Below are 18,714 nucleotides of genomic sequence, written 5' to 3'. Positions count from 1 at the left end.
TCCATGTGAATTTGTGCACATTTTTATGTTGGAACACGGTGTTAGTAATAACCATTCCATTTCCTGAGCAGAAATCCAACATAATAATAATGGCAAATATCCAACAGATATTTGCCATTATTATTAGCTTTGCTCTTTTCTCCAAATTTTCCCAAAATAGTTTTGTATGTCTCACAATCATTTCCTACTCTGCTATTTAGATCTCCAACAAGGACCAACTTTTCCTTTTTCATTGTATCAGTTGCTTTTTCTAAAGCATCAAAAAATTCCTCCACTTCTACCTTAGTAGAACCTTCTGTAGGACCATAGGCACAAATAAGTCTCATAGTCTAGTTCCCCATTCTCATATTTGCCCACATTACTCTACTTGAGACTGACTGCCATTCAAGAAGATTAGCCTCGTATTTTGTGTTGAATACTATGGCTACTCCTTCTTTTCCTTGATTGTCATTGCCTGAATATAACATTTTGTATTTATTGCTCAGAAAGATCTCACCAGTTTTGGTCTTTTTTGTTTCAGTCACCCCTATTATGTCGATCTGGTACTTATCTAATTCCTCAGCTAGCTCCATTTCTTTGCCATTCAGGTTTCTTACGTTGATAGTACCGATCTTTAACTCTGGTAATGTTGAGTTGGAGTTTGTTTTCAGATTTGTTCCAGTAGCTGACTTTTCGCTGTTCCCTGACGGAAACAACGGGGGCCTTGTTTAACCTGGCGACGCCCCAGCCGGCATGAAATTTTGTCATGTTGTACCATAATTTTTTATTTTGGTTTAACCAATAAGAATACAATTTGGTCGGCTAAATCCCAAATTGCCAGCCCATCCTCGTTCGTTCAGTATCAAAGTAGATACCCAACAGTGTGCACCACGAGAAGGTGAGGATTGGACATTAGTTTAGAAGCCCTGGTCAGTTCTCTGCATTCCTTTAAAGGCTATGTGGAAGTCTCCTCTCAGTTAGACAGCTTTGACCCTTAAGCACCCTTTTTGTGAGATTTTTGTTATTTTTATGAGATGTTATTTTTGTGAGATACGAAACTTTACAATATTATTGGTGTTTGTTCGTGGTGAGGGTGAAATATTTTAAATAAAGCAATTTTTTAATATGTAAATTTATTTATTAATAAATTGGTTACTGATTAGAAAAAATAATTTTTTTATTATTTATTTATTTTTATTTTGTATATGAAGAACCCCTACTTAAAATTTCCATCGGCCGCCACTGGTTAATAGCTTGATTTAAAGGAACACGCCAGCGAGTTTGGTATCAGTCGTCTAGAGACCAGTGTTTCTCATATGGTGTACCGCAAGAGAATCAGTGGTGTGTGGCAATATTTTGACAGTAAAAATACTTTTGCCTATGTATTCAATTACTTTTGTATAAAAACTAACCTTCTCTCGCCTAATATTTATGTAATGTTGGTTTATTATGCTACAAATGCTGAACAAAAGCGCCACCAATCGACCATTAGTAAAACAACAATGATTATATCTTCGAGAACAGTGGAGTGTTTGAGTTAAGATCTTTGCATACAAGCAGCAAAATTCACTTGCATCATAAAATTTTAAATATTTCTCTCAAATTTTTCATTTTTGTCATATCTTGCTAAATTAAAATATACGCGTGTGGTTTGAAAATTTCTCGGCTTCAACAATACATGGCAATACTATCGGCGAGTTTTTTTTTTTTTCTTTCTACGTTGGTACATCTCTCATAAGCATCCGTGTGAAATTGCAAGTCATTCTATCAAATATGTTTGTTTCGTACAGCTGTCGGAAACAAAAGTGTTGTCTGTATCCCTTAAAATGGATAAAATTGAGTATGGTGCTGTTATAAAATTCTTTGTAAAAGAAGGTTTAACGCCAAAAGAAATTCATTCGAAGTTCATAAAAGTTTATGGACACTCTTCTCATTCGTTTTCGACAATTAAGAAATGGGCTGCCGAGTTTAAACGTGGCCGTACCGCCCTTGAAGGTGATCCACGTGAAGGACGTCCAAAAAGTGTAACACCAGAAATCATTGATCAAGTGCACGATATGGTATCGGATGACCGGCGAGTCAAAGAGACTGTAGGCATTTCAAAAGAATGTGTAGGATATATTTTGCATGAAAATCTCTGAACAGTGCTTCATGCGTTTTAACAAGAATAAAACTGATTTTGTACGTTGATTTACTACTATGGATGAGACTTGGATTCACCATTACACACCAGAATTCAAAGAGCAGTCAAAACAGTGGACAGGAGCCTGTTGTTCAGCGATAAAGAAGAAGACAAAGTTGGTTCCATCAGCAGGAAAAGTCATGGCATCGATGTTTTGGGATGCTAAAGGCATTTTGTTGATTAATTATCTTGAGAAGGGTAAAACAATAACCGGGGAATATTATTTCGATCTTTTAACCAGACTAGACGAAAAAATCCGTGAGAAAAAAAGACCTGGTTTGCAGAAGAAAAAACCCATCTTTCATCAGGACAATGCACTTGCCCACAATGGGAAAATTAAGGGATCTACCCCATGAATTGTTGGAACATCGACCCTATTCCACAGATTTGGCTCCCTCTGACTTCTATCTCTTACCAAAACTAAAACTCTTCCTCGCTGGTCAATGTTTTTCTTCGAATCAAGAGGTGATTGCAGCTGTAGAGGGGTATTTTGCAGTTCTTACTGAGAACCATTACAGGGACGGGATAATGGCGCTGGAGCATCGCTGGAATAAATGTATTAGCCTTTAGGGAGATTATGTTGAAAAAAAAAAAAATTGAAATTATAAATGCGTTTCTTCATTGTTAGGCCTAGAACTTTTCAGACCACCCACGTATATTGTAATAGATTTTGAATATAGTCAATGTAGTGTCAACTCTAAACACTATAAATTATACGGTCAATTACACGAAAGTCTAGCATTAACACAGGTGTGTCGCGACAAAATTTGCATTAGCAAGTGCGACCAAGTCTGAAAATGTTTGAGAACCACTGACCTAGGCCATTGAAAGTTTTTCGGCAAGCAAATCATGAGATTTACGGATAACGTAGTATTAACTAGTGTAGCACTCTTCACTTCACATATAACTTTATCTTTGTTTTTAACAATTATAAATAACAGTAGTGCGAGGTAAGTTCACCGTGTCGCCTATTACAGTATTCGTCGATACACCATCGTTATTAATTGAATCATTTTAAATTTAGCATGTAATGTTAATGGGTTTAACAATAACGCAATAACGTGCTTACTTTGAATTATATATATATATATATATTTATATCTGACGATTTTAAATTTTGGTTTATATATATATATATATATATAAACCAAAATTTAAAATCGTCAGATATAAATGAAACCAGTGGCGCACCCAGAGGGGGGGAAGGGGATCTGGCCTCCCCCCAAAGAGAAAGGAAAAAAAAAACACTAGAAAATTTCTAGAAAATTTTCCAAAAATCTTTTCTTAATTGAAATTCTTTTATTTATTTATTTATGTTGTGTCGTCTCTTCTATTTCTATAGTACTTATGAATTAGCGATCATTGCAGATGCTCAGTCATAGGTCATAGTCATATCACACACACACACACACACACACACACACACACACACACACACACACACACACACACACACACACACACACACACACACACACACACACACACACACACACACACACACACACACACACACACACACACACGTATCTAATTTTACCATATACTATGCACATGTAAACCAAAATTTAAAATCTGTCAGATTTAAATGAAATGAGATGGATTCACAAATACTAGAAAAGAAAAAAAAATCATTAAAATCCATCTTGTACACCAGGGGTCTTCAAACGTTTTAGACCATTGACCCCTGCATGGAATCCTTGATCCCTCATCGACCCCCCCATCATGTTAAATAAATGAATAAATGTTATCAGTAATATTCTAAATTTAAAAATAATAATTCCTTTTCCCCCTTTACTTCCTTTCTCCTTCTCGATAAGAAATATTTACAGAAATTTAAAGAAAATACTTAAAGAATTGCATAAAGAACATTAAAAATGTACTTGCATTTTATTGATTTACTTGGAATGGTTAATGAGAAGGATGAGTTTGATGAATAGTTGAATGTTTACTGAGTGTTACTCAAAATCGTTTTAGGTGATTATTGATCCCTGGACTTTTATTGACACCCTTGGATAGCCACATCGACCCCCAGGGGTCGATATCGACCACTTTTCCGACCCCTGGTGTACACAAACACATGGATATTTTTTTAAAAAAAGTTTTTCTATTAGTTCAAAACCTACTAACTGAAATAAACGATATATCTTTTGAAAATATCTTTGATGAATTTTTTCTTATGTAGGTTTTTTTTTTTTCTTGCACAACATTATCATAACAGCGACTATTAACTTTTCGCGATTATTAGACGCCAACGATCTAGCTAGTCTTACAACTCTGTAATTATTCTTCAGAGCGAACAAGATGAGAGCATAATCTATACTACACCAATCGATTCTGATAACAAACAACCATGCACACACTTTTTTCAGTTTATTTTGCATCATGGCGCAACGCAGAGAAGTCAGAGTAATGCCTAAAGAGTATTTCGAAGGATTCAATACGGTTTCTTTATTTTACAACGCATTTCGAATTCTATCTCGCGTTCATTCATTATACGGAAGCAGTTTTATTTCTGGAGTAAACAAGAAAACAGTAGATGGCCTCTCTTTCTCGAAGTGTAGTTTCAATTTCGTGTATGGAGTTTGGTGCTTACTTCTGTATTTTCTCATTGCAGTCGTTTCAGTCGCAGACGTCTTTCTGCGTACAACCCCTGTTGTTTTCAGAGCTTCAATTTTGGTTAATATTGCATATATCATTATGCTTATAAGCGGTTTTTTAATGTCATTTTTTTCCAGATGGTGTCTCTTCAGAAATGCATCGCAAATCGTTAAGCTTGTACGACGATGTTGTACTCTTGAAAAGCAGTTCTCACTTCGTGGTATTAAATTAAATTCTCTTAGAAGAAAGGCTATTATAATTGTTCTTATAGAGCTTTTAGTGACATCTTTTTTCGGTATCATTATGATTGGTGGAAGCTATATTTTTATAATACTTTTTGATATTTCTGATATCAGTACGATTATACTTGTTGCTCTTTGTGGCTTCTTACTTTTTAAGATCATGTGCTTACAGGTAATTCAAGAAATTGTCGTTCCTTTCTGGATAATTATCTATGCTGCATTTTTCCGAGCTATATTTGAAGCTATAAATAAAAATCTTGGCTTGCTTAGAATACAAATCCAAATGGAACGGAAAAGCGCTGATTTTAAAAGCCAATTAGAATGTCTTCGTTTGCAATACATACAGTGCTGTCGTTTGGTTAACGAAACAGACGCTATTTTTTCGCAAGCTACGTTTTTTATGTATGTGGGAAGTGCAGTTTGCTGTTGTCAAATGTTTTTTACTGCCATAAAAGAGATGTCGGAAGGGATTTTGAATTTTGTAATTCCATTTGCTTTTGGATTTTTATATTCATTACTAATGGCTGTACCAGCGATTTCTGCAGATAAAATAACTGAAGAGGTAAGGAAAATTATCTCAGAATTCTGAGTACTATGTTAGATATTTGATTTGAATTTTTTAAAAATTATGTTTCGTTTATTATTTTTTATTTTATTTTATTTATATTTGCTAAATTCGTATTGTGTTTCGCTCTAACTTCTTTGGAAATTAGAGAAACGTTCTTTCCATCTTTCATTCTGTATATACAGTGTTCTAAAAACGCAGTAATACCAGTAATGTTGCTCATAGAGTTAGGATTCGTGTACCTGGTTAGCCAAGTGGATAGTATCTCTGCCTCCAGCAACAGACTGGAGAGCATAATTATCTAGCCTTTTAGTTCAAATTTAACTTCTGGCGTGAATTAGGTAGTAGATGGTTTTTATTATTCGTTGTGAGAATACCACTGTTTACTGGAGGTCTGAAATAGATTGAAAATGTTCCATGTTCAGTTTCTTGAGTAGGCTTCCTGAATTATCTAATCCTTAGGTCATGCTTGGGTTGCTGTGTGTGTGTGTGTGTTTTCCCTCAGCTAAGTGGTTAGTGGAGTGCATACTATTGTCCAATAGTATTCAATGCCTGCAGATCTATGTATTCACAGGGCCGGTTTTGAAGGACGAAAACCCGGCTATGAGACTGGCTAACTCACCTTTGACTGAAAAGCCCTGATAAAGGTTCCTCGCTTCATAGACGGGATTCAAACCGAGGTCTTTCCAACTAAAGGGATTCGTCAAAACCAACTAAGCTACGGAAGATCTCTTGTGGTATTAATATGAGTATCCGTGTAACCTTCAAAAATGGCATTTGCTCTCAAGTACTGCGAATAGAAAGATTGACTTACGTTTGATTCTATTCGCCAACGTGTTTTATTGATTTATTTTTCAGTCAGTTTCGGAAGATGTAGTCTATCAAAGGTAGGGGTTTTGATCGGGTTTTAACTTGGTACCCTACAAAAATCTACTTTAGAACTCACAGTAAAATTTATGACATTCAGGTATTAAACTTTTTGTGACTCAAGTATTATTTATTGCCTCCTGAATATTTTGTTGGAATATTTTTTACTTTTATCACTGCAGCAATCTCATTGACATTCTAAACATCAGATTACTAAGAACTAGATCTAACTAAACCATTGTACTAGTTGTTTTTTTTTAATCCATAATGATGGGAGAGAAAAATAAAATTTCGAAGAAATACAAAAAAATAAAACAACCTCTGCTTTTCGTTAATAATGATTGGAAGTGCCATTATAAAACAATGCCTATCTTTTTTAGCCCTATGATACTTTACAAAATCACCCTCAATTAGTCTTCATATTCCGGCCTGGTTGGCCAAGTGGTTAGTATATCCTCTCTTCAACCAACAGGCTGTTGGTTCGCGTCAGCGGGCATGGATGTTTGTGATTGTTAGACTCTCTCAGTGATTGTCATCTCTCAGTGGGACTACCGCCCAATTTATTGGAGGTCTGGAGAGGCTTGAAAAGTTCCAGAGTCATCCGACTCGTTGCACTTTATGGATCAGAATGCTGGCCCGTAACAAAACAGCATGAACATGCATTACATGTCATGGAGATGCGGATGTTCCGATGGACACTGGGATACACACGACTAGATCATGTTACAAATAATGACATCCAGGTAAACTCTTGGTGTTGCTCCAATCCCAGAGAAGATGAGGGAAGCACGCCTACGATTATATTGGCATGTGGCCAGGGCTGACAAGGAATCTGTTGTAACACGGACCCTTACACTTTGCCCAGATGGACGAAAACCTAAAGGGAGTCCGAAAAAGAGATGAATGGATAGCTTAAAAGAAGACATGGGGCAATGGGTGTCCGCCCTACTGATGCCGCAAACCGAATGAAAAGAAAAAAAAACATTTTCTTTCTTTTTTTCTTTTTTTCTTTTTTTCCCCCTAATATTATCTCTACTCACGAAGAGCAAGTAAACACTCTTTTTACACGAGTTTTACCAATGTCATCGTGCTCGTAAATCCATGGTAACGGTAGCAGATGCAGATATTATATTCTTAAATGATATACACATACCCACCACTGAATTAGAAAGCTTTTTTGTAGATGTATGTAAACGTCACTTAAGCAGCGTATATGAAAAATACTTCCTCACAGGTATCATGGATTTAGCTTTCAAGCTTCCAAATAACATCAGCAGCACGTATGTTCAAATCGAAAGGCTGTCACGCAAAGATTTGAATCTAAAACGAAAAACAAACAAAATTAAAAAAAATAGTTTTATTCCACTAAGTTGAGTTTTTTCAATTTTTTTATATCGTTTACTTATAGGAATTTTATCATCATTTCGTAATATTTGATTTTCCTAATGACAGAAACCTCTCTAGATCAAATTTAGCTGTTGTCTAATTCTGCTTATTTTTACTTAATTTCCAAAAGATTTACATGACAGCAATCGACAAGCACAAAATTTTCAGTTCCTTTTGCATCATAGCATACGAAAAGAACTCATAGTGACGTCTAACGAATGTTACGAATACTTCAATACATTTTACAGCATATTTTGAATTCTAGCTTGCATTTGGAGTGCTTAACAAAAAGTAAGTGCCTTTCATTTTATTTCATAATACTGAATTTCTTTGCAGTGTATACTATAGCGGTGTAGAAAGCGCAACGTTAAACAAACAACACTTGAACTAAGATTGTGCATCTTAAGAGACAGTCTTGAACGTGTCAGTGAAAATCAGTTCTCGCTGATTTTCTGTAATCATATTACAGAATTCCTCGTGGCATTTATTATTAATATTTTTGACAGGTAATAAAGTGTTATTTGACTATTAAAATTTAATTGAAAATTTTAAAATATTATTATTATTATAACATTTAAAAATTTTAATTTTAAACTATTATATTATAAAATGATTATATAATATATTGAGAATGGCAATAAATAATAAATAATTAATTTAATAATTACTGTCTGAGCTTCCTTGTAGCTTAGTTTATTTTAAGGAATTCCACCTAGAACGCGAAGAACATTTATCAGGGCATTTTCATTGGAGCTAAGTTAATCGAACTCAAAACTCGGATATTTCCTCAGGAGAAGATACACAAAATCTACCACAAAATATATACTTAGGCATAGGCTTGACTACACTGTATTTTATTTTAAATAATAGTTTCCAAACCAACTGAGTTGGTTTTGGGCCTTAATGACGTATGACTACTGCAAGTTTGCTGTCATCTTATAACAATGGTGTTATGAAACATCCTTTTTTTTTCTTTAATTGTCTCAGATAATTGTAAACTTAAAGACTTAAAACTCATTGCAGCTATATTATCAAGACATTTATTCCATTAGTAATATTTCAAGTTAAAAGCGTATATACTTGATAAACTTCAAATGACTAGCAGATTGCTGATACAATCTGCTAGTATTTGAAGGGTTCTTACCTTTAGATTATACGAAAACTAGTAATGCTACACCATTCAATTATCTGGAGTGTTTGCTCTTTTGTCCTTCTGTGGATTATGCATTAAGCCTTATCAGAACATTATATTTAAAATCTTTATCATTGGATAATCAAAGTGCTTCTGTTGACATTTTCGGAACTTATAAATTGAGAGTAAATAAGCATTCCAAGTAAGTTCCATGTTCGTTTATACGTAAGTTAAATAAGCATTCCAAGTAAGTTCCATGTTCGGTTGTAGTCTGTATCGACTGAAAGTAATAGGGCCGACTTCTTCCTTCTTTTCAAAAAGCATAAGCACTAGACGCCCATTAGCAAGGTGCTTACTAGTAACGTATTATCATGGCTGCAGAACTGAGTTCTATCGATCTTTCTGAAAAGGAGTTAGTCAATACTCAACAAACAGAAAACCAAAAGCTAAATAATCCAGTATTTTATGAAGTATTTAGAATTATATCATTACTGCATGTTCCGTATGGAAACTGTTTCTTTAATGGGATAACCAGCAAAAAGTTGTGCCATCTGTCGATACCAAAATGTCGCTACCTCGTTGTTTATGGAATTTGGAGTTCTATCGTGGCTCTTCTACCCATTTGTGTGATAACAGTCTTTTCATTTGCAAAACGTGAGGCAATTTTTATGAGGTTTTATATTCCAATTTTAATGCCAATAATTTTTAACACTATGGTTGTAGTTAGCCACAGACTTGTGATTTCGCTTAGAATTTCTCGGTTCTGTAAATTTATCAGTAAATGCTGTGCCTTAGAAACGGAACTTGGTCTAAGTAAAAAGGTTAGAAATTCATTTAAACGTACTGCTAAAATTCTAGTAATTGTAATGACAGTTACAACGTTTCTTATTATCTTTGGTAATCTTGCTTTAACTATCCTTCTTAAGACTAGTTTAATAAATGGAATTTTGCTATTTCTTTTCTCTGTAAGTCACGCATTGTTCCTCTCATCTGGACTAGTTATTCCAACATGGATGCTTATTTACGCTTTTTTCTTTCGTGCTTTATTTCGTTGTATAAAAGAAAGGTTGACTTCAATTAAAAAGCAAATTCTTGCAGACAAAAATGGTAATATCTCCAAGGATATGGAATTTTTTCGAATGTGTTTTATCAATTGCTATCGCTTATTCTGTGAAGTAGACGAAATCTTCTCGCCAGCGATTTTTATTCAGTATATGTGTGATTCGGCTGTGTGTTGCAACTTTGCTTATCAATCGTTTGGTTGGAAATGTCACAAATTGGAGATCTTATTCTATTTGATACTTTCTTTTTCTTATATATTAAGAATGTTTTTACCAGCGCTGATGGCCGAAAAAGTGACAGAAGAGGTAAGAATCACTGTACACAGTATTTTTATTATGTAGTAAGAGATAAAAATCTATATAATAATATTTACCTTTATATTTTATATATATTACTTTATATTGCTATAAGAAGTATTTTATTTAACATATTAAAAGAAACCGAATACCAAATAATATTCAAAAAGCTATCATAAATATATATGAAAATAATCAAATACAAATAAGATTAAAACATGAGCAATCATATACGAGAGAGATAAACCAAGGAGTCCGATAGATATGTCCCCTTTAACCAACTCTTTTTAATATTTATCTAAATGAAATAATAATAAAATGGAATTTCCATCAAGGTATTAAACTTTCTCCTACTGTGAACTTAAGCACTCTCCTTTTCGCTGACGACCAAATAATAATTACAAATGCTAAAGGTAACTTACAGAAAGCTATTTTAAATCTAAATGAGATAGCTAAAGATTATGGAATGATAATATCAACAGAAAAATTAAAAACTATGGTCTTTAAAGGACAAGATCCAGTAAGAACCAAAATAGTAATAGATAACAAGATCTCAGAACAGATGAATTCATTTAACTACCTAGGATGTATGATCACATATGAAAATGAAAAAGATATAAACGTAAAAATTGCAAAATATTTAAAAATAACAGGTGTAATTAACTCTATATTTAAACCAAACCTAGTACAAAAACAAACCAGACTCAAAGTATACAATACATTAGCCCTACCGGTCCTATTGTATGGAAGTGAAATCTGGACAAAAGAACAAAAATGAAATTTATGAGACAAACTGCAACGTATACTCTATTTGATCACAAAAGAAACGAATACATTATGAAAGAATTAAACCAGGAATCAGTAAGAAAAAATTAAAAAATATAAACATAAATGGATGAAACACGTTGAAATAATGAAAACAGAAAGATTACCAAAACAAACCTTAAATTACAAACCATTAGGAAAAAGAAAACCAGGACGTCCTCTAAAGAGATTCAGTGATCACTTCTAAGGCAGGAACAGGCCGCTCCTAAATTTTTGATAGGCATGATGATGATGATATTGCTATGAGTACTACTTCATATTGCTATTGCTAATCTGTAGCCCTCTGAAATTTAATTTTTTCCCATTAAAATAGCTCAATTTAATTAGCATTTTTTTAGATGTTTCTTTTTCCGATGCAACATCTCTGTCTCAAAGCACTGCAAGGGCATTATCAATTGTAGTTTTGTGTAACTGTCTTTCACCTAAAAGAATTAAACCAAGAATCAGTAATAGAAAAAATATATGCATAAATGGATGGAACATGTTTAAAGAATGAAAACAGAAGATTACCAAAACAAGCCATTAGAAAAAAGAAAACTAGGATCCTCTTAAAAGATTCAACGATGACTTCTAAGGCCTGAACAGGCCACTTTAGGCCTAAATCTTGATAGGCATAATGATGATGATGATGATTATGGCTTTCACATATCCTACTCAAAAGAGTAAATGAATAAATAAATAAATAAAAAGAAACAAAATAAAAGCCTGTGTAGCCCTATGGAAATGACGTTTGTATCCATAGTGCTAAGGCCTCTAGATGAAAGACCTTTCTGTGGTCGATTTTAGTCACTAACTACAGGAACGTTTTCTAAGTTTTTCTTCTACTAGTTTCCCAGTTAGTCGACCACTGGCAGTAAGCTGGTTTGACTCTCTGAAACTTTTTTTTTTTTTTTTTCATTCCGTAAACTCGAAAATCTTCCATAGAATCCACGATATTTCAGACAATAGTATACTGTGTTAGGATTATAGTACACAAGATGGAGTTAGGTGTCTCCTGTACTCTCCTCAATGGATGTTGTTTAATATCATTGATTGTTTGGGCCGACTATTACTGACTATGGGTGGAGATTAATTCTCTCCTCTGCCTCCAAAAGTCAAAGAGGGCTAAAACGCCTTACTCCCTTTAGGTAAAAAAGGTCACTAGAAGATATATTATTAAATAATTAATTAATTAAATGAAATTAAATCATTCTTAGATGTTTTATCATGCTAATGATTTCAAACTGATATGTTTGTTGCCGAGATTATGATAATAATTATGATAATTATTATCATAATTATCAATATTAATTCCTTAAAATTTTATAAAATATAATATCATAAATTAAAACAAAGGTATAATATCCAATAAAATATATTACGTTATTATTTATTGATATCCATAACAATTACAAATATTAAAATAATTTTATTAAGTCAACCTGTAACAGATTAAGATTAAATTACATTATACTCTTAAAACGTTGGATGCCTGACGACCTCTTGCGCCACTGACAGAAAAGGCTGCAATTAAATATTTAGTACAATTTTAGGGATCATTTTAATATATTATGCTTGATTTTTCCTATGTGTAATTTTAATTTAAATCCATTTCATGGAGGAAGTTATTTATATAGAAATTATAAGAATATATAAAAATAAAAAACAAAATAATAATATGATTGAAAACAAATAGATCAAATCGATGCTATGAAATACCATAAAATAGTACGTATAAAATATCCTCCATGTTGCAGTGTATAATTTCAACACTTTTTTGAGTGCCCTCTACGAAGAAAATATTTACACATATAACTAAAGTAAGTTTTTTAATGTTCCTTAAAGCAATCTAAGGAAAATTCATATTTACCATTATTTATGTCGTGAACATAAATTATTGCGAATATCCTTTTAATAACAGTCTTGTTTTATTTTCCTGATAATTCATTTTTATAGCATTATTAACAGGGGAGTTTTCAAGATTATTTAGTTGTTTTAGAACAGGTTTTATAGACCAAACAAGACGGACTGGGTAAATTTGAATTTTATTAGGTAGTTTCTCGTTATTTAGAAAAAAAATTCTGCGTTTTAACATTTTGTTTAATGGTAAAGTTACTGCTTCTGGAAAATACATTTATGTACGATAAAAGGAACTTATCCTATTTAAGTATCTTAGATGGCAATGCAACTAACATGTACTTAAGCGTTTAAATGTTTAAATGATTTATATTTAAAACTAATTATAAAACCATTTGGTTATGAATTATGGAAGTAATTGCATTATTTAAGATCTTCATCGCTGGGGAGGTAACAGGGCTGCTCTTCGGATGGAAATAGCTGAGTTCGAATTCCGCTTAGGAGGCTTTTTCAAATGAAGGAAGAAAGATTTTTCTTTGTTTCACAAAACCGACAAGCTGACCAGAGAACTTTTAATTGACAAACATAGTAGACTTGTAGACAGGATTATCATTGGAATTCAATAAATCCACTTAGCTTAACATGTTAATGGAACGTTATGAGATAACATAAATTGTTTGTTCAAAATCTTTCTTCAAGAAAATGGCTAAAAGACTGATTGAAGAATACTCCAGAGTCTTGATTTTATAAGTGAACTATTTCTATCAATTTAAGAAGCAGTTCATTGCTGTCAGGCGGATTCTACTCGAAATAATCAAAATACTTTTTATTTATTTATTTATTTATTTATTTTTATTTTATTATTATTATTATTATTATTATTATTATTATTATTATTATTATTATTATTTATTTTTTTAAAAATTTTTTTTTGGTGAAGAGAGAAAGACAAAATTAGAGCTAATTGAAGTCCTCTTTCAGTGTAAATTCTGTATAGCAATTAAATATTGTTTGCAAAACTCGCGTTTCCGGGAGGAAACATTCTTCCAGGGATGTTTCCTCCCGCCAGTAGTGTCCGGCGCCTGTGTGCAAAACTTTATTTGGCTTCCCTATCCCCCCCCCCCTCCAATAAAAAATTCACTTAAACAAAACGTTTTTTTTTTAGAAGTATTTCTTCCTCTTTGGCGCCTTTACTATCCTGGCGCCTGTGTGCGTCGCACACATTGCACATATGGCCGCCGCCCCTGCATCCTTCCATTTCGTTTGCAAGATCCGTTAATTGACGTTCAGTTGACACACACACACATCATGGTTCAATTCACAAAAGTGACGTTCTGAATTTTAACAGAATTCTTTTATCAACAAAAGGTCACGTCACTATCAAGAGAATAGTGCACGTCCTCTCGCAACAGCATGTCAAAGGAGAATGATATCACATGCTTAAGTAACAGTAAACATAGGTGGTTCCAAAGACTTTATTTCACATAGACCACTTTCAGTTCCAGTTACTTTTCCTTTGTAATTACATTGAAAAAAAAAAGCACAGCACAGTCAGAAATATGGTTGTTTCTAAGCTCTATATATTAGCATTAATTCTGGAAAACGGTATTAAAGGGTATTAAAGTAAGTGAACTTTAATACCCTGATAAATTTCCACTTCCTCGACCAGGCAGTATCATATTGTAATTTAAGGATGCGAGGAAGATTGCTTTCAACAGAGGGCTACATTCTACATAATACCTTGGCTGGTCAGTTCAAACATTTTTTGGAAGAACTCAAAGCAAAATATGAAGTTTTTACTATTCTGAGATGAGATAGTTTGTCGGTATTATACCTTTTATTTCTTACCGATCTAAACTAGCTATTTTTTTTTCACTAATTTCTGATATTTATCTGGTAATACGAGCATTCCCCCCCTTTTTTTTTGACCAACAGTTCATGTAACATTGTTCTATGCAGATTACGTTCATACGACATTCCAATTCATCTTCTAAAGAAGCTTTTCATGATTGTGACCGAGATTCCGTGTAGGGCAGTCAAGTTTTTAAACAAAATTCTCCTCAAATCTAGCAATTACCGTATGGCATCGTGTATTGCACTAATGAAAGAGAAATGGATCTGTTCCGTAAAACTGCCACAACGTAGTAAGCACTGAATTATTCAAAAATGTGTCACCTATCGGTCTGCGTTATCTTTGATAGTGCTACAACTCAAGGTCCCAAACCAGGAGAAAGAATTCCACACCATTGCACTACTTCTACCAAATTTCAGATTGAGGATGATGGCATCCACCATATCCTTATCAAACTTCATATGAAGGAGATCCCGTTCTGTACGAACCAATTAGGATGTTTAATTATTTATTTATTTGTTTATTTATTCCAGTGTTGTCTACGCTGTTGAATACAGTTCTCGCTTCCGTAAAACATGACTCACAGCTTACACAGATCGTTATTCAAATTAGAATATCGAAATTTCCATTGTGTAATAACGTCGTTTGCAGTTGATTTTGGTTTATGCATTTTACCAGCGCTATGATATGATACGCCAATAACATGACATCCTGTGATGCCACGTCAGTGAAAACAGTTTCCGGACTTCAAAAGAAGTCCGGAAACTGTGTGCCAGTGATAGCATACAGATGTAAATTGTTGATTATAAAGATATATCTGTTTACCTTATATAATAGTATTTTATAAGTGTGATTGATGAGATGAAAACACACACACACACACACACACACACACACACACACACACACACACACACACACACACACACACACACACACACACACACACACACACATACAAATTCTTTCAACATAGTGTGAATGGATACTAGCTTCGCTTTTCTTGTGAACAATTTAATATCTTAATCTTCTTAATTTGAACATTCAACAAAACGTTTCTCCCCAGTATAATAGGCAAACGTATTAGAATTAACAGACAAATGCAATTAACAGAGAATACACTAAGCCCATCGCCTTAGTTGCATCACCTGTAAAAAGAGCCCATCTAAAGGCCTTTTCAAAGACCAGTACAGTTAGAAAATTTACCACTCACTGTGACTTTCTTCCACACAATTGTTCGTTAATTATGTCGTAAATTGTCGATCAGTTTCAATGAATTTAACCAAGGTGGAATACTTTATCAAAAATACAAAATGACTAAAATCCCTACTAAAAAAATCTGGTAAAATTAGCTCATTTTCATGAAAGCGAAATTTAACTAATCGATGAAATCTCCACTGTAGAAAAATAAGTTTACATTCGAGTTTCACCACAATGATTAGAAGAAATAGAAAGCACTGTCGACGAAAGGGCCCGGTGAAGACTCATTGCGGAAGGACTACATTAACAATTGCTCACATCACCATTATCAAAAGATGAGGCAATAGCCTCATCTTTATTTGTCGGTGTGTGTTTTTTAACATCATAATGCTCCTCTGAGCAATTTTGCCAAATTTACAATATGCCCTCCTAACCGAAAATTCCTGTACATCCACCATTTCCACCCTCAAATCCTAAACGCATCAATTTCTCACAGTTCAGTTACATAAATGTAACACTTATCATGTAATCTTTTGATCACGAAGTGCATTATCTTATTGTCACTCTGTTTAACTCATCCTGCACGACATCGATATCATCGTTATTTTAATTATTGTCCTTCTCAGCTTTGCATAATCTGCAAACAACTGGAAAATATTCCGCCACGAATCATTACCTATATCAATAATATAAAATCAAACAGGAACGAGTATAGGGGTTCACAGAATCCTATACTCTTCCAAGTATAGGACTCTGTGGCATACCACTGTCACCTTCCTTGTCTTGGATTTTAATTCTCTGCATACTAGCCTTTGAAGTCTGTCCATCAGCCACATTCTTACTTGCTGTCACTAGCTTCAGGTTTATTCCCATTGGCTTCAATTTTCGTAATTGATTTTCAAATATCGTGTCAAATACCATTTGAAAGCAATAAACCCCAAATCAGCCCAACCTTGGAAAACTCCTCCATCCAAAATGTGCATTTGGGATGGCACATTTAAGCCCTCTCTAAGAATGCCTAATTCTATCGAGAAGAGGACAATATGATTATTCCTTTCTTACAGATTCATTCCAATCACCCTCTCATAGAGCTTCTATTTCTGCCTTATGTCTCTTCCATTTACAATGCTCTATTGAACTGATTACTATCACTCCTTTCTATTTTCATCCAAAACTGTAAGATTACAAATAGCAGCAGAATAACATCCATTTACTGCCCAGCTTTTTCAAAGTCATCGAATTCCTCTTCTTTCATTCCATGAACTTCGATTCTATGGGGTGGATGCCTACTGGTTGGCGTATCCGCTCTCCAGCCAAAAGGCTGCTGGTTTGAATCTTGCCGTGGGCATGGATGTTTGTGATTGTCTGTGAAAGTAGTACTAGTGGTGGTGGACAGTAGATGGCGTTGGTGTAGATGATGATAGCATTTGTAGTTCGTTGTAGTTGGTGGATTGAGTGGTGGGGACAGAGTTGTAGAGTAGGTGCTCGCCCTCGATCAGTCTTTGGACTCCCTGCAGGTGTCACACACACACACACACACACACACACACACACACACACACACACACACACACACACACACACACACACACACACACACACACACACACACACACACACACACACACACACACACACACACACACACAGCTGTAGTTGATGTGTGGGTGCGTGTGGGTGATTGCAACCAAATAACTTATAACATGGTACGGGAGTTCGAAGCGTTCAGTCCATCCGTGACTTTTTTTTATAAAGTTATTCTGGTTTGTACTTGATCGCTTATAAATTTTTTCGGATATGCATTACTAAACTTCAGATTTTAAAATGCGGATACACACCACAAGTTCGAATTGCCAGTGAGACAGGTCTTTCTCTTCTTGTTTTTTTTTCCCCCATATAATGCGGTTTCCCACAGCATTTTTTAGGAAAGTAACTACCGTGTTGTTGTTGTTGTTATTATTATTATTATTATGTAAGGTGCCTCCATGGAGTCAAAAGACTCATCGCGGGAGACCCAACATTGACATACTAACCGCTATTCACACAATACCTGTCATACTTCCCCTTAAACTGATTCACAGATGAAGCATTCACAACCACCTCTGGCAACGCATTCCACCCATTTACAACCCTCCAAGCAAAAAATCTAGTCCTAACACCCTTGTTAACCACACTCTTACACAATCTCCAGGGATGACCCCTCGTTCTCTCCTTTCCTTCACTGGTCTTAAAAAGGTTATCAGTATCAATCCTATAAAACCCTTTTAATAATTTATATGCCTCTATCATATCTCATCTGATACGTCTATCAACTAGTTTTTGAAGTTCACAGACCATCAATCTATCCTCGTAGGAGACATCCCATAGGCCTGCAACAATTTTCGTAATCTGCTTCTGAATCCTCTCCACCATTTCCACATCACCAAGAAATCCAGGTGAGACCAGATCTGTGCACAATAGTCCAAATGAGGTCTTATTAATGCTTTATAAAGTGGGACAATCACTTCCTTATCCCTGCTTGTCAGTGTGTTCCTCAATAACCATGTAATCTGATGTGAAGTTTTGGCAACCTTTGCAATATGCCCTCGAAACTTGAGCTCTCTGTCTACAACAACTGCCAAGTCCCTAACCTCATCAACCTCCTGCAGTTCAGTTCCATCAATATAGTAAACAGCAGGTGATCTCATCC

The 18,714-nt window shown here is 34.4% G+C and overlaps 1 protein-coding gene across 2 annotated transcripts in view; it reads left to right on the top strand.

Moving 5' to 3' along the window:
• The first annotated feature begins 4,701 nt into the window (after positions 1-4,701).
• Positions 4,702-18,714, top strand: part of LOC150105979 (gustatory receptor for sugar taste 64f-like) — a 35,293-nt gene continuing 21,280 nt past the window's right edge. Inside the window, exon 1 of one of the 2 annotated variants that reach the window (XM_090393734.1) lies at positions 4,702-5,566. In XM_090393734.1, coding sequence (XP_090249860.1) covers positions 4,862-5,566 — 705 coding nt within the window. In that variant the 5' untranslated portion in view covers positions 4,702-4,861. Of the gene's footprint in view, positions 5,567-10,258; positions 10,322-18,714 lie in introns of those variants that run through there. The other variant, XM_090393735.1, reaches the window with a different exon arrangement.

The sequence above is a fragment of the Typopeltis vanoorti genome, chromosome 6 (assembly GCF_054136105.1).
Source record: "Typopeltis vanoorti isolate ZY-2024b chromosome 6, IOZ_Tvanoo_1.0, whole genome shotgun sequence".
Lineage (NCBI taxonomy): Eukaryota > Metazoa > Arthropoda > Arachnida > Uropygi > Thelyphonidae > Typopeltis > Typopeltis vanoorti.
The sequence above is the reverse complement of the archived record's forward strand: the minus strand, read 5'-3'. Positions and strand labels throughout refer to the sequence as shown.